The sequence below is a fragment of the Alligator mississippiensis genome, chromosome 3 (assembly GCF_030867095.1).
Source record: "Alligator mississippiensis isolate rAllMis1 chromosome 3, rAllMis1, whole genome shotgun sequence".
Lineage (NCBI taxonomy): Eukaryota > Metazoa > Chordata > Crocodylia > Alligatoridae > Alligator > Alligator mississippiensis.
In genome coordinates, this window is record NC_081826.1 from 125879285 (window position 1) to 125895328 (window position 16044).

General features: G+C 43.5%; 1 protein-coding gene and 1 long non-coding RNA gene across 3 annotated transcripts in view; one reads left to right on the plus strand and one right to left on the minus strand.

Annotated features, from left to right (window-relative positions):
• LOC132249376 (uncharacterized) overlaps positions 1–16044 on the minus strand; it is an 83667-nt gene that overhangs the window by 39512 nt on the left and 28111 nt on the right. The window lies entirely within an intron of this gene.
• The window catches only part of TNFRSF11A (TNF receptor superfamily member 11a), a 42308-nt gene that overhangs the window by 14896 nt on the left and 11368 nt on the right, over positions 1–16044 (plus strand). For both annotated transcript variants that reach the window (XM_019490383.2, XM_014606960.3), the window contains exons 2-7: positions 6947–7028; positions 9701–9826; positions 10263–10406; positions 12239–12332; positions 14089–14180; positions 15050–15157. In XM_019490383.2, coding sequence (XP_019345928.1) covers positions 6947–7028; positions 9701–9826; positions 10263–10406; positions 12239–12332; positions 14089–14180; positions 15050–15157 — 646 coding nt within the window. The remainder of the gene's footprint in view (positions 1–6946; positions 7029–9700; positions 9827–10262; positions 10407–12238; positions 12333–14088; positions 14181–15049; positions 15158–16044) is intronic.

Genomic DNA, 16044 nt, shown 5'->3' on the forward strand with positions numbered 1-16044 from the left:
AGTTGAGCATTGTAGCTGTGACTCATTGATGCGCATATCTTAAATCTCCAAAGTTACAGGGGTGTAGGTTGTAACCATGTTGGTCTAAGGACCTAGACAGACAAGGCAGAATCTGAAAGCTTGCTTAATAATTGTTTTCCAACTATTTAAGTTGGTCTAATAAAAGATATCAGATTCACCCAAAGAACCTTGTCTGCTTAAATCTCCAAACACACTCTTGGTGAGCTTGAGCATGTTTTCTGTCCCCAGGAAGTCAATGGGACTACTCACAGGCTTAAAACTAAGCATGTGCTGAAGTGCTTTGCAAAAAAGCCAGACAAGATTCTTTCAGTAAATTCGATATCTTACCCAAAGAACCTTGTCAACCTATGTCCATAGACTAGGAGTTTTCAATCGAGGGTACGCGTACCCCTGGGGGTACTTGAGAAGGCCTCAGGGGACCGCCATTTCTGCTGCCAGTGGCACTTTTGCTACCCACAGTTTCACTGCCCCCCCTGCTGGGGGACCCCCCCACCACCACCATCACTCATTGACCAGCTGCCAGGAACTCGTTCCTTCTTGACCAGCCGCCAGGGGTACACTGATGCAAAAAGGTTGAAAACCTCTGCCTTAGACTGACATGGCTACAAGCTGAACCCTTGAAAAATGTCAGGCACTTGGATTTCATAAAGTTGCAAGGGAAATTTTTCTTAATCATGTTTGTGCTCCCTCCATTGCATATAGTCGAATACATTGAGGAACAGAATTGAACAGGAGACTTGAAATCTGTTTGATTGCAGCAAAATCCTTTCTAAAGGTATAATTGTAGGCTAAATCTTTAGTTATTTATTTATTCTACCAGTATATCTGATCATCATCAAATGTTAACTTTCCCATGTTCATGGGACTTAATGAAAAGAGTCACCAAAGATGAGAAGAGGAGAATAATTTATCTATTCATTTTTTTGGATTTATAGCCTGTCGATCTGAAAGGCTTATCTCTGTTTGGGTGGACTTCCAGTGACGTTTCAGTTATTTTCCCTTTTATTCATATACACAGTATTTGTAAAATTGTGGGGGGAAAAAACCTGTGGAAATATGACCCTTTCACATGGTATTATTAGGTTCACTGGGATTTATATAGCAAGAATTATCTTTGTAAGAGAAGGAGGATCGTCCAAAAATTAAGGTGTTGGTCCAGGACCAAAAATGTGGGTTCAATCCCCTGCTCTGCTTATATGGTTGTTGGCAAGTCACTTAGGCCATTACTGTGCTGCCTGCCTGCTGAGGCTGGGTCCAAGAAGTAAACCCATCCTATTTACTTCAGGGGGATTTGGTGGCAGCTTACAAATATATCAGGGGAGAGCATCAGGGGTTAGGTGAACAATTATTCACCAAAGCGCCCCAGGGGAAAACGAGGAGCAATGGTCATAAACTCCTAGAAGAAAGTTTCAGACTGGATAGAAGGAAAAACTTCTTCATGGTTCGCGTGACCAAACGCTGGAATAGACACCCAGAGGGGGTGGTGCAGGCATCGACCCTGGAGATCTTCAAAAGGAGACTGGATGCACTCCTTGCTGGGGTTATTTGACCCCAGCAGTCTTTCCTGCCCAGAGCAGGGGGCTGGACCCGATGATCTCATGAGGTCCTTTCCAGCCCTGAACTTCTGTGAATCTGCTTCTGCTCTGTGTCTGTCCAAACCTGGCAATTAGGTGGAGTAGATGGCTTGGTGGAGGGCAGGATCATAAGTACATGCCGCCGTGTTGTTCTCATGTGCACTGTGTGGGCCTCTAAGCCAGAGGGTGGTAACTTATAGAGGACAGATCCAGCCTATAGAGTCCACGGGCCTGGCCCACAGATGTGGGGCTTTGGTTTGGGGGACTTAGGCTGCAGGCACTTTCCCTGTATCACTGTGGGGAGAAAGCACCAGCGGTGGGTGGGTCCTAATGCCCACTTCAGGTGGGTCATTCTGGCCTGCAGCCAGAAAAGTTTGCCTACCACACCTCTAAGCCATTGACACTGCCAGACTTGGATGTCTCTAGAGCAGGAATAAGTGGTAGTTGTTGTCTTTAGTGGCAGTCCTGAACTCAGCAGAGATCTGGTATAGACATGGCTCTTGTGGGTCTGAACCACAGTTCCTCTTCTGCAACACAGTAGTGGTAATAATACTTCTTCCCTACCTCGCAATGGTGTTCAGGATAAATGTGTTCATAAGGGTAAGACACTCAGACATTGCACTAACTGGGGAGGTGGGAGGGAGGGTGGGGGGTGGTCAATGGAAGTACCTTAAGTCTCCTCCCTCCCCCCCCCCCGGGGGCAGGGGGAAGCTTCTGTCCAGTTTCATACTGAGGTATAGTCCTGCAGTCCCTTGAATGAGGAGTTCTGTGACTTTGCAGCCATTACACACCATAGGAGTAATCCCCTCATGAGTAGAGGTGCAAGGTCAGCTCCTTACCCCCCCCAGTTTGAGTGTGAGGCCTACATATGGCTATCTCAATGGGAGAGAGCAGCTACCTCTGCCCTGCATGCAAAATTCTTCCTAGTTTAAGATACTAAGATCCCAATGTGATCAAAAAGACAATTCCTGTCTCCCATATATTCTTTTACTGCTACTTCTTTCTCTCACCCTAGCTGCCATGCTGTATATCTCTATCGGACACAAAACAGCTGCCCCATCTACACCTCCCCCCGGGTGCTAGGCTTGGGCTCCATTGCAGTTCAGCATAAGGAATTTGATTTGTTCGGTACCTGAACATCATTACTCTCGTCTCCCATATGCACTCTCAGTGCAGTAAGGGTAGGGAGGGGTGTAGGTTGTAGCCGTGTTGGTCTAAGGACATAGGCAGACAAGGTTCCTTGGGTGAATTTGTAAGGGTAGGGAGGCTTTTGTAAATAGTAGCTGCTTTATATAAGTGAAGTGATTCCATCAGAGGCAAAGACTGCTCGTTGTTACAGGGTACACGTTTATGCAGCTGTGCCTGAGGATATTTTGTAACAAAAGCCCTGCTTATATTGTAACAGGGGAAGTATAAAAGGATCTGTAACAGGTAACCAAAGAACTAGCCCATTCTCCAGGTTCCAAGCCTAAGAGGAACCACTTCAGGGCTGTCTGCATGTGGTCGGTTGCCTCTTCCACTCATGCTGAGTTTAGTTTTTTTAAAAATGATTCCCAACCCTTTAGCTCTGCGTTCTAAAATAGATTTGCATATCCTTCCTTAAAATGAAGGACTTTGGCCTTGCTTAGCACTTCGGTAATGTTGAGTATCCTGTCTAAAGAGGAACTTCTAAATTGGAGCAAACAAGGAAGAAAAAACATTATTTTGTGCAAAAAGGCAAATAACACAACCAGTCGTTTTACTAGTTCATTTTGCTTGGATTTCAAGATGGCTACAAATAAGAAATTGTTCAGTTACAGGGCCTTTATCTGTTGTTTACTCTTTCCAGAAAGTCACAATACTGTGCTGCAGCTCTGGTGGTAATTTACTGCATGCTTCTATTTCTGTGAAGTCAGAAAGTCAGCATATCCCTCCAAGCACAGGGTTGTTCAAATTTTGCCCATGTCACAGTGAAAAGCATCAACATTCATCCCTTAGGCTATCCCCCTCCTCCCCCCCTGCCCCATTGCCACCCCCAATTGTTCCTGGGACTAGCTATTTTCATATCACTGGTGCACATGGTCCTGAATATTGATTCATTAGGAAGGATTTGGGGATGCATTATTAAGATTTTGTCTCTGTGGAAGCTTTTGTGATGACTCACTGATTTGTACTGTTCTGGGAACCAGGACTCTGTCATGCCAGGCACTGCAAAATGCAAATAAAAAAAAAAAAACAGTCTTTGCCCCAAAGAATTTACCATACAAAGCAAGAGACAACAAGTAATTATAGACAGATGGATTAGGGGAAACAGGCAAGAACAAAAATGAGATAAAAAAACTACACTTGCAGGGTTGGATCCTCCGTTTACCTCAGGGTTGCTACAGTTATTATGAATTGCATTGGCACCAGGTAAACACTTAAAAAGACACAACCATCAAGCTCAGATTCTTCATTTAATTTGCATATAATCCATCAGTGCAGACACAGAAATAATGAACCATGTTATAACTCGAAGCTGGAAGAAATGCATTTAGGAAGGATTTTAATTATGGGAAAATGCTGACTGGGCACAAGAGAGACAGAAGGAACTAAGTTGTGAGACCTGCCTGCATCCCCACCAGCTTTAGAGGTTGTGAAGTGTGGGATATAAAAAGTCTGGGAACAGAAAGGAACAAAAAGAACAAATGGAGAGTAGGAGGAAACAAGAGCAGACAAGTAAGTAGGGGAATGAAAACTGCTATGAATTTCACTTCAGCTGTGCCCATGGTGCTTGTATGAATTGAAAGCATCCTTGACCTGCAGCAGAAATCTTACACACTCTTATCAAAGGAAAACTCCAGTATTCTGTCAATAGTGTTTCATTGATGTTAACCACTAAAAATGAAGGTTTGGGAAGTGTCTTAAGTAGTATAAAAGCAATAATTAACAATGGCATGACTGCATTACTCACGTCTGGCATAAGTAAGCTTGAGTTCTGCAAGTCATTCATTTGGAGACCTAATGGAAAATAAAGACAACTTTTGTGCATTTTGTCTCTTGTTACTGTGTGGATTTTAATGAATGATAGACTTTTTTTTTATTTAATGTATATCATCTCTACAGCCAGAATTTACAATTCCAATGAGATCAACTTTGCAGGGCTCAGAGGGAGCTATAAAAATAACTTAAAATGTCACCAATGAAGGTTCATCATTTTCTGGGACTGAGTCCCCATCTATACATGCACTTAAGGCATAGACAGAAGTGACAATTTTCCCCTGATCTGGACTCTGAAAGTGCTCTATAGCCATGACCAAACAGAAGTGTATAACTGCAGAACAGTTCAAAAGGACCTAATCCTGCAACAATCTGAGCCCTCATTACACGAGGGTTCAGCTAAAGGCACTCCAAAGCTGAGCACCCTCAGTAACTTGTGTCTGCACACACCAGGAGCAGGGCTGAGCTGCCCTGCTTCCTGCGCTGTTTTCAGAATGGGAGGAGGGAAAGGGAATGGGGGGCTCTCATTCTGGGGGTTGCCCGGTCAATGCTGGAAAGTGGGACAGGTAGACTGGAGCCCCTCTGAGGTGTGGGGCTGTAATCCTCCCCCTCTAGCACAGCTGGGGAACCCCCAGAACAAGCTTCCCTCCCCTGCCTTCTCCCCCCTCCCATCCAGACACAGCACCAGAGCTACGAGAGGAGTTGGGGAGAGACGTAGCAAAGACACAGCCCCTCTCCCTGGATTTACCTGAAATTGGAGTCCATCCTCCACTCTCCAGATCCAACAGCTAATGTCTGTTGACTCAGGAGAATCAGTCTAACTCATGGTGCTCTAGCAAAGCACCATGAGTTAGAACAGAGAGCTGCACTTCTCTCTGAGTCTTTAGGATGTGATTAATCAGTTAATTATGTCTTAAGTTGTGACTCAGGCACATGTTCAATCAATGAATGCCATGATAAAACGAGGAATAAGCCACAAAGTTATACCACAAAACATGTGGAATGACTTTGGCTTTTTTGTATCACACAACTAATTGAACATCTGGCCAGATGCGCCCCTGTGCCTAAGAGCCCCATCAATGGGGCTTACAGCTGCAAGGGTGCACCACTTTCTGTGAGCCCCACAGTGTGGGCAGCATTCCATGCACTGCCCCTGCTACAAGCCCCATCAGCTGTGGGGCTCTTAGCAGTGGGAGCTGGTCCAGGAAAAGCCCAGGGTCATTTCCCCAGGTTTCCCATGCACTGGCAATAATGTGTGATTGGATCTGATGCTGGATCCCATAATTCCGCCTTCTGCCATGCACATGTGGCATGGCAGGAAGGATGATTGCCTGGATCATGCATCAGACCCTATTGCATCTTTACCTGAATGTCTAGAGGGGCCCTCAGTGTACGGGCTGTGAGTCCTAGTGGGAAATAGGAAAATTCTCCTTTTTAAAAATTAAATCACTTGATTTTACTTCTGCCACATTTGTCAACTATTGAATGCTAAAGCTGTCATTGGCCAACTATTAAATCTTCCCAGTGCTGGATCTCGGACTGGGGTTATTTTGATTTAGGGGAGAGAGGAAGTGAGTCTGCCAAGCTAGTTATTTTTTAATGGTGGCTTCAGAAGTTAAGGGACAGAAGAGCTGAAAGAGATGGGTTATTAGACAGGTCAAAAGTGCCTAATAAATTGCAGACCTGAGTTGCTTGTTCATCCCATGGCTATCACAGCTGTGGATGGGCAGATAGGGTGTCTATACCAGTGTTTCCCAACCTTTTCCAGCCCAAGGCACACTTAGATTAATAAAAATTTTCCACAGCACACCTGTTAAGGCACCCCCCGCATCCTCATACCTATTGTAGCTCATTGCCATGGCAGAATTCTGTGGCACGCCTGTTCATTTCTGATGACACACTTTTGTGCCATGGCACACTGATTGGGAAACACTGGTCTATACAAATGCTCTGGGGTGGGGGAGGGGTGTTTTAACTAGAGCGGCTCCCGGACAGCTGCTCTAATTAAAATGCCGCAGTGTTACATGTATTAAGCATCCCACATTTCAAAATGACTGCAGGGTGCTTTAACTAAAGCTCAGCGAATTTTATTTAAAGTGCCCCTGCAGCCATTTTAAAATGCAGGATGCTTAATACACGTGATACTGAGGCACACTTGAGCGTTCTAATTAGAGCATCAGAGCATGTGTATAGGCACCTATAGAGTCTACTTTAAATTACTTAGTTGGTCTACCAAGATCTACTGAAGCTGAAAATACAAGGGAAGAAGTACTGGGTAATTGTTTCAGAGGTGCTGTATGAGGGGAGTTTTTCTTCCACTTATAAAAATTGATTAAAAATGTATAAACTCTTGGTATACTGATGTTGATATCCCTTTCTGCTCTGTTCTCCAGTTATCACTACAGATTGTTCTACCATGTGAAAGTGAACAATATTATGAGTATGCTGGAAGATGCTGCACAAAGTGTGAGCCAGGTAAAAATATCAGTGCTTTTGTTCTTGAGGAGTTAATACTTCTTTTTAAAAAATTGCACAAGGGGCTAGTAAGTCATTTTTCTTTTGTGACTCTTCAGTTTTATTTTCACAGTTCCTAGCAAAGCTTATTTAAAGTATGTGCTTAATCTCAAGCACAGCACTAATGTTTAAGCAGTGAAGACTACATTTGCAAGCTGCCTAATTGAAATAGCCAAACTGTGTACCTAGAAGCTATAGAAGCCAGTATGTGCCATGCTCAGACGAGCAGTGAGAGCAACTCTAGCATCGTCAAGCAATGCAATGACCCTGCAACCGTAAAAAGAACCACAGAACAGCTGGCTAGTGCATTGAACAGTATCAAAAAGAAGAGATGGCTTTTTACCATAGAAGAATTGGATATGACCCTCTTGAGCAGGCAGGCATGGAAAACCATTAGCCACCTTACAGGCAAAGGAACCAAAAAACAACATTGCCCTGTGCCAGCGAACTCCATCACAAAAATACTGTGCAGCAACAGTGAGTGCAGTAACCCAATCAAGCCACACACACAAATGATTAGACATCTGACTCATGACCAATTTAAATCACCCTATGTAATCTTAATTTAATTGCCCCCGTCTCTTGCAAAAAGTTTGACACAGAAATTAAAGTGATCAAGACTGGCAAGGCTGCTGGACCAGATATTCCCAGACTTTGTTAGCAAGTTCAGAACCACAAGGAAAAGATGGCTTCAGAAATTCATGTATAAATGTCTAGAAAGTAAAGACTTCTAAAAATCTGAAGAAAAGCTGGCATCATTTCTACCCTGAAACCCAATAAACCACCAGGGGATCCAAAGAGCTACCAACCCATCTCACTACTCTGTGTTACATACAAACTCAAGGACTGCATAATTCTGAACAGAAGAGAGAGCATCGCTGATCCCCAGCTCCCCACCAAAAAATCTGGCATTTTGAAAAAATGATGCATTACTGACTATATTACAAGTTATATTACTTGCATCTGACATAGAGAACAGTTTTGAAATGAAGCAGAAAACAGGCACAGTCTTATCTGCCTCATTCACCTGTGACTCTGTATGGCATCAAGGCCTCATATATAAACTGCACTCTGTTACCTGACCCCATGCTATGCACTTTAACCAGAACATGATCTCCAGAAGATCATTCAAACTCACTACCAGCCAAGGGAAAAAAAGCAGAATATGAACTCTGAAGAACAGAGTCCCTCAAGGGTCAGTGCTAGCACTAATACTTGTCAATGTATATACCTCAACTTACTGCACACAAGGTTTAAGTAATACGTGTACGCTGATGATGTTGCCATAGTAGACCAAGGAATAAACATGACAGAACTGGAAAAGACACTGAGTGCTGATATGAAACTCATCGCTGACCATCTCCACAAGTGGTGCTTAAAGTTGAGCATCAATAAATTGGTATCCTCATTCTTCCATCTGGACAATTGTTACGTCAAAAGCATGCAGAATATTAGAGTAGGCAACCACATCCTTCCCCATGAGCATACCCCAACCTACCTAGGAGTTGCATTAAATTGTTCCCTCACATATAAACTTCACATTCAGAAGGTCAGCAGTAAAGTCTCTGCACAAGTAGCTGCCTTAAGATTGTTTAGCCGGCACAACATAGGGTGCCAACTTTAAAGTGGTCAGAGCCCCTGCACTTGCAAATGGTATATGTCCCAGCAGAACGCTGTATGCCTTTATGGTCCAGAAGTTGTCACACTAAAAAGCTCAACACTACTTAATGGTGCACTGAGACTTATAGCAAGTTGCACAACTTACACACAGAGAGATCATATACTCCCTGTACTCTGTCATTAGGCCAAGTGATACAAAAAGGCAGACCCTAATATCATTACTGGCAATAGAGGCAAGAGATGATGAAAATCACCTGCTCTGTCAACTGTTAACTGAAAACCCAAACAGATCTAGAGGCCTAAGATGCTCAAAAGTCATAAACCATTTGTACATGAAGCCCACAAGCTCCTGGAAGAGATTGGGGATGCTGAACCAAACCTATGGTCAACAACAGCGTGCTCCAACTGCTGGGAAAGGCCAGACCTATTCCTACAGCATTTTATACCAACACCAAACAAGTTCCCCATTGGGCACGACCTTGACAGGAAATCATGGGTCAGGCTGAACAGACTGAGATCTGGATACGGACACTTCAAAATAACACTGTACAAACTGATGAGCATTTTGGAGATTCTTTAGAGGTCTCCTCCTGGACTCAACTCTTACAGACTTTAATAGGACCATTTGTGTTTAAAGTTATGCAGAAGGCAGGGCAGGGTGGAAATTTATAAACTAACTGGGTCAGAGGGTTATGAGCTTTAGTAGACTACAAGCTACTTAACCAGATGCTGTGAATGGACTTGCATGGAGTAGGGGTACTAACTACTGTAGAAAGGAACAAAGTAATTTAAATAGAAAGGATAGGGAAAAGGATAAGTAATACAAAGGACAAGGAAAGTTATTCTGGTGTTTAAGTACTACACTAAGTTGTGACTTGGTGAAGAATAGACTTGGAATGATAACTTTCCCAGTTTGAATGTTAATTCCAATAGTGTAGCTACACGTGGTCTGTATTCTTTAGAGACCTTTCACTGACTAGTAAGTGGTTTAACTTTTTCCCTCCTCTCCTCAGGAAAGTATATGTCTGCTAAATGCACTGCCACTTCTGAGACAGCATGCCAGCCTTGTGGTCCAAATGAGTATATGGACACCTGGAATGAGGAGGACAAATGTTTACTTCATAAAATATGTGATAAAGGTGAGTTGTTCATACAGAGGCATCCTGAATCTTTTAATGCAAATTAGTCCCCCATGGGGATGGAAAAAAGGAGCTTATACCCCTTTGGTTCCTTTGAAAATCTGTCACAACTCTTATACCACTACTAGTAGATTCATTTCCACTGCTATTTGCTGGGCTGTGGGGGTTGGCATGTAGAGATGTGTCCCTGCCCACCACAAGATATGGGCATCTCAGCCTCCCAATTCAAGCATCATTAGGCTCCTAGCAAAGATGCCACTTTGAGTTGGCACAGTGAGGAGCCTTGTCCCTGCCAATATCTCCAGAGCTTTTCAAAGGATGATACAGCTCCCACAAAATAATTATTTTGCACCAGGCATTGAAGAAGCATGAGGAGTTCAGTTAAAAATCCATAGCCAGTTGAACATTTTTTATTTCCATCTCCTCTGTCATTTAGGGAAAGGTTTAGAAGAAGTGAATCCAGGAAACAGGACATTCCAACGGCAATGTGCATGCCATGCAGGATACCACTGGGATGATGCATGGGATGGCTGCAAACGAAATACAATATGCACTCCGGGGTTTGGAGTTGAGCATCCTGGTAAGAGATAAGGATGGATGGTCCTATAGGGGAATCTCCAGATCATGTCAGGAGATGGAACACAATTGGTACAAAGTAATTTCCAGCCTTTTAAGAGAAAAGTGGTTTGGGGGGGTCTTAGGCTATGTTGAACAGAAAAGTGAATTTGTAAGTTTATTAAGTGGCTCACTGTTTACAGTTTGCATGCTACTTTGGACAGGAAGGAGCTTGGGAATTCTCATTTTAAGTACATTCTTAGGTGAAGTGAAGCTTGCAAGATTTTCAGATTTGAAATAGCAGTGGGAGGCGCAGCTCCCCAGTCTAAATCATGGCACTTCTCAGAAAGCGCCATAAGTTAAACTGACCCTCCTGACCCCAAAAACATTTGCTGTTGGGTTAGGAGGGTGGGGGATCATGCTCCAATTTGGATCTGATCCAGCCAAACACCTATGTGTCTGCAGTTTCTCTCTTCTAGCCCTGCCTCCCTCCTCCCAGTTCCAGTGCTGTCTGCAGGATGGGAGCAGGGAGGGAAGGGAGCTTAGCCTGGGGTTTGCCCAACCTACACTGGAGTGGGGGCACATGGCTTGGAGTCCCCCTGCCTTAGGGGACTCCAATCCACCTGCCCCCCCTTCTAGCACAGGCTGGGCAAACCCCAACCTGAGCTTCCTCCCATCAGGCAGACAACACTGGGAGTAGAGCTGGGCTGCACCAGCCAGGCTGCCTGATCAGACAGAAGTTAATGAAAGTGCTCTGCTTTGGAGCGCCTTCAACTGAACCCTCATATAATGGGGATTAAATTGTCATGCCACTGGGGAGTTTTAAAGCACTCCGCAGCTGTGAACTTTTGTTAGGATATGGCTCTATAGTGCTTTCAAGGGCCCGATCATGCAACAAATGTAACTTCTGTCTGCACAACTGGTTTTATGTATGAATTCAGTGAGGTCTCAGGAAGTAGGCTGTGTTGAATGATACAGACCTCCCTGCATTCAACTTCAAGACATTACAGGTGGTTAAAAAGTGGTGAGCACCTTTTGAAAAGTTTCAGTATGCTTATGTGGTGTGTCTTACAGCTCAAGCAGCTGCAGGGTTTTGCTACAAATGTTACAAATAATTCACCTCTGTCTTTACAATAAGTGAGAGTGAATTTAAGGCTAAACAAAGAACTTTGCACAGGGAAATTAGAAGGGGAATAACCTTGAGCTAATAATAAATGCTGGTAGAAGAGGAATACAGAGCATAACACAGAAACTGCACAGAATTCAGTGTTGTATCTGCCATCAACAAAGGAAATTCTCCTCTGGTCTAGCTGATACTATGTTCATTACTGTAATGGCTGCATTTTTGTAACAGTGATCATCTAAAGTCAGACAGAAGGCAGAGTAGAGATGCATCTTATACACTAACTATATCAGAGATACATAAGCTTTTGTGAGCCAGAGTTCACTTCATCAGGTACTGATAGATTGCAGTAGTCATACAAGTTAATGGCATAGTTAAGGTAGCTGCATTAGTACATGAATGGTCATTAGAGTGGCATTCCCAGCAGTGTACTGTTTCACCATCAATTCCAGAGTTGTTTTTCCAAGTGCTGAAAGTTTTTCATTTTCCTCATATAAAGAGGCACTTAATTTGGCACAACTCTTTGCCCAGATTTTACCTCTTGTTACTTCCTCCAGTGCAATTTCCTCAGTTTTAGGAAAGTTTGTTTTGTTTTGTTTTGTTTTGTTTTTTTAAAGAAAAAAAGAGAGACCCCCCCTCCCTCCCCCTCCAGTTCCTCTCCTCGGCAAATTTATCTTTTCCAAATTTGAGGTGAAATTTCAGAGGCTAAAATCTTTTTGTTTCCTTTACCACAGTCCAGCAAGACAAGGACACCATATGTAAGCCATGCCTTCCAGGGTACTACTCAGCTGTGTCTTCACCCACCGAGGGGTGTAAGTCCTGGACCAAGTAAGCACATTCTCCTTACAGTATAATCATGGGAGTTGCAAGGCTTCAAGACACTTGAGCAATAACGGATTTTCAGCTGAAGAACATCAGGGCGATTGTGGCACATTCAATGAGCTACTTAGCTGGTGTCCCTATGACCAGTAGCCATATTTTTTTATGCCAGAGATTTTTTTATGCCAGATAAAGTGTGGGGATGAATTTTGCTAGAGAAAAGCAAGTGAAAGGAATTGTAGTAAAGAACTGTTGAGTTAAAGCTTATTCTATGGCTCATGGGCCATTTATCTGCAGTGTAACAAGCCCATTGGAATCAATGGAAAAGCTCCCATTGATTGCAGTTAACTTTGGAGCAGGGCCTTGAGTCTGGATACTGGAGCGCTGTGCTGTGTCTGGGGAGTGAGGGATGGGGAGGTGAAGGAGTCAAAAGTGGGAAGTCCAACAGGGCTTTCCCTCATTCCCAACCACTACAGCTGCCCCTACACGTCCCAGTGCAGTCATCCATTGTTGGGAGAAAGGCCCTGGGTCTTTAGAAGGGTTGTGTTCTGGGCAGGCTGACAAAACCCCCTTGAGGTGCACAAATAAGAAAAAAGAAGCAACATATTTAACACTTCAACGAACTTGAGCAGAACTTGACGAGATGAAGAAAAGGCACCTCTAGCTCAAGGGCTTTCTCCCTGCTAAACTTAAAAGTTGCCTATACACATGTTTGGGGAGGGGGTGTTAATTGGAGCAGTTTCTGGACAGCCGCTCTAATTAAAATGGCTCACCGTCACATGTATTAAGCCCCTGCACATTTCAAAATGGCTGCGGCATGCTTTAACTAAAGCTCATTGAACAAGGTTTAGATAAAGTACCCCTGCAGCCATTTTGAAATGCACAGGGGCTTAAAACATGTGACAGTGAAGCAACACTGAAGCATTCAAATTTGAATGTGAAGCGGACTTGATTAATTAAAGACTTGCGTTCTAATTAGCATGCGAATGGGCATATCTATAGGCACCCAAAAGACCTACCGGAAATGAGAGGTGTTCACACGCTTTCTGAATTTAAAGGTTACAAGCATCTTTTTTTAACGGGAAGTGTTGGACTGTGGACAGATATAACATTTGAAATGTTTCATATAGCTTTGGAGCACCTTTGAAACGTTTCAGAAGATGAGTATACAGGCAGAGACACATGATTAAATGCTCCAAAAGTATCTGAAGCATAATAAAAATGAACCTGGAGGGAACAGGTACTATGTTACATTGGTTTGTTCAAGGTTATGTGTATTAAGCAGGTTGGTCCATCAGGCATCTTGCAATACAGCACTCTTTCCCCTTTCCCTCTTCCCTCATGGCTTCCCACATTCTGGCACCCTGTGATCTCCCTGTATCTGTGGTTGCCAGTGTGCCAGGAGCTGCCTGCAGTAGCCAGGGTAAGGGGAGTGCTCATAGAAAGTCTACTCCATCCTCTCCAGCATGTTTGCCCATTAGGCAGGTGAGGAGTAGAGCCGCAGGACGCAGAAACCCCATGAGGTTTCTGGGAGAGTGGAGAGTATGGCCACTGCTTACCACTTCGGCAATTCTAAAGCACACTGGGGGAAGGGTGCACCAAGGAGTAATACGTCTGTCTGTGACTGAAATGCTCCATTTCTTTTTGATAGTCTTTGAACCCTGTTATACTTTGATGCATGTTAAACTTTACATCTGTCTGTACCCTTAGATGTATGGGGCTTGCAATGTGTGATGATCCATCACCTTTTTCTTTATTTTTGTAGCTGCACAGCTCTGGGCTTTGAAGTCCGAGTTCCAGGGACCACACGTTCAGATGCAGTGTGTGAGGAGCTTAAGAGGCCCAACCAGCCAGAAGGTGCTATATGTCATTATACAGAATTATCCATCAGAAAGTGTTGGTAGGATCTCCTAAAGAGGCTCAGCCTTCTGTATCCACTTAAGTGGACTCTAATGAGGATCAGCAGGCCTACTGAAGATCCCACTCAATGTTTTGATAGTAAAGCTTGTTTTAAGCCATTTTGAATTGCAGCTGCTTGTGAGAAAGTATAGCTATGGTCTCTGTCCTGTGTAGGTCTTTCTGCCTTGTATTGAAATCACATGCCAAACAAACTTACTATAATGCCTTCTAACTCTCATCATGGTTTCAGCACTGACATTGTTTGCAGTCCAACTTTTAACAATAAAACAGCTACTGACTCCTTTCAATGCACCTCTGGTAGAGAGAGGGATGTAGTTGGCTAAAGGCAGCCTACAGCACTTGACAGCGAGGCCCATTGTCCCTTTTTTTAATCTTTAACATGGATGGGCTGCCCAGAGCGCTACGTGTCTCAGCGTGTGGTGATCCACCATGATCCGAGCTGAAGGCCAAGTTCTGCATGTCAGGGCTTGTACTCTTCATGAACTACAAGTTTGTATCTTTTGTAGGTAAATCAAGCATAGCTCTTAGGCTCCCGGCATTCTGAGTGAACCATTCAGTTCAGCAAAATGTGAACATGCCTGCTTTGTGCTTCCTTCAGTGGTTCTTTTTCAGATGGCTTTGGTAAGGGTGGGTTTAATGAAGCTCCTTGTTCCATAACCTGCTTTTTTAGCAAGCTTGTGGGGTTATTGTGGAAATTGTAGAACAAACCGTGGAAGAACAATCTTATTGCTTGCCAAGTAAGAAAAGTAAATAAGGAGTGTATTGCTGCTGCATATTCATCTCCTTTTTTTTTTTTTATTCTCCAGACACAAACAAGATCTTTTATGTATTGATTGTTGTACCAGTTCTTGTGGCATTAATTGGCATCATTATCCTTATTGTCTACTACAAAAATAAAGGGAAGGCACTGACAGGTACGTTGTAGCTAACAATTTATAGGAATTCATCTTTGTGTGAAGCCTGCATCTCTATTGACTGTGTCAGCTGTTTCGACTAGGGATAATCATCAGAGTAAAAAATTCCGACACTGATATATTTTACCTAGTGCAAAGCAGGACTGCAGGTTCTTTTCTAAACATATTAGGCTCGTGCTGATGTCTGAGGCAGGATATCAGTGCAAATCACTGTGACACCTTGTCACATCAGCCAGGAACACTGTCAGAAGTGGCAACAGTCCTTCGATATGAGGAAGACAGAACCAGTGACATGGTACCTTTATCAAAATGACATCTTCAATACACTGCAGTCACGTCTGAGAATGTGAACAAGGCTGTTGCTGGAACTAGAACTAACGTTCTGGCCCAATATTTCCACAGTAGTCCAGAAACAGCAAATCTGTATTTATTGCTGATGACATTAAATATGAACACAAGGAAAGTGCTGCAGCAATTGCTGAAATTCACTTTAAGCTTGGGGCTAGAATAGATTTGGGCAAACTGTTGTTCCCTTTGTTTTGCCTTCAGCCTGGATTTGAAAATCTCATACTTTTCCTTAGTTCCCCTTACATTTTCCCAGCCCTCCCCCTTTCCCTTTCCCTTCTCCCCAGTCTCCTGCTGGAGTTTTTGTGTGCTTGCATGTGTGCACACACCATTCCTTTCTGCTAGGTTTTACCTGAACTATTCAACAGTATTGCAGAAATAGTCCAGCACTACCTTGCTAATTGTTTGTTGTGCTAAATCCAGGATTCTTTGGATGAGCAGAAAGAAATATGGTAACCCTCTCTTAGCAAATCAAACATTTTCAAGGCAGGTTACTAAATTAACCTTTTAATTTGGATTTCCATAGCGCTGCAGCCACTCAT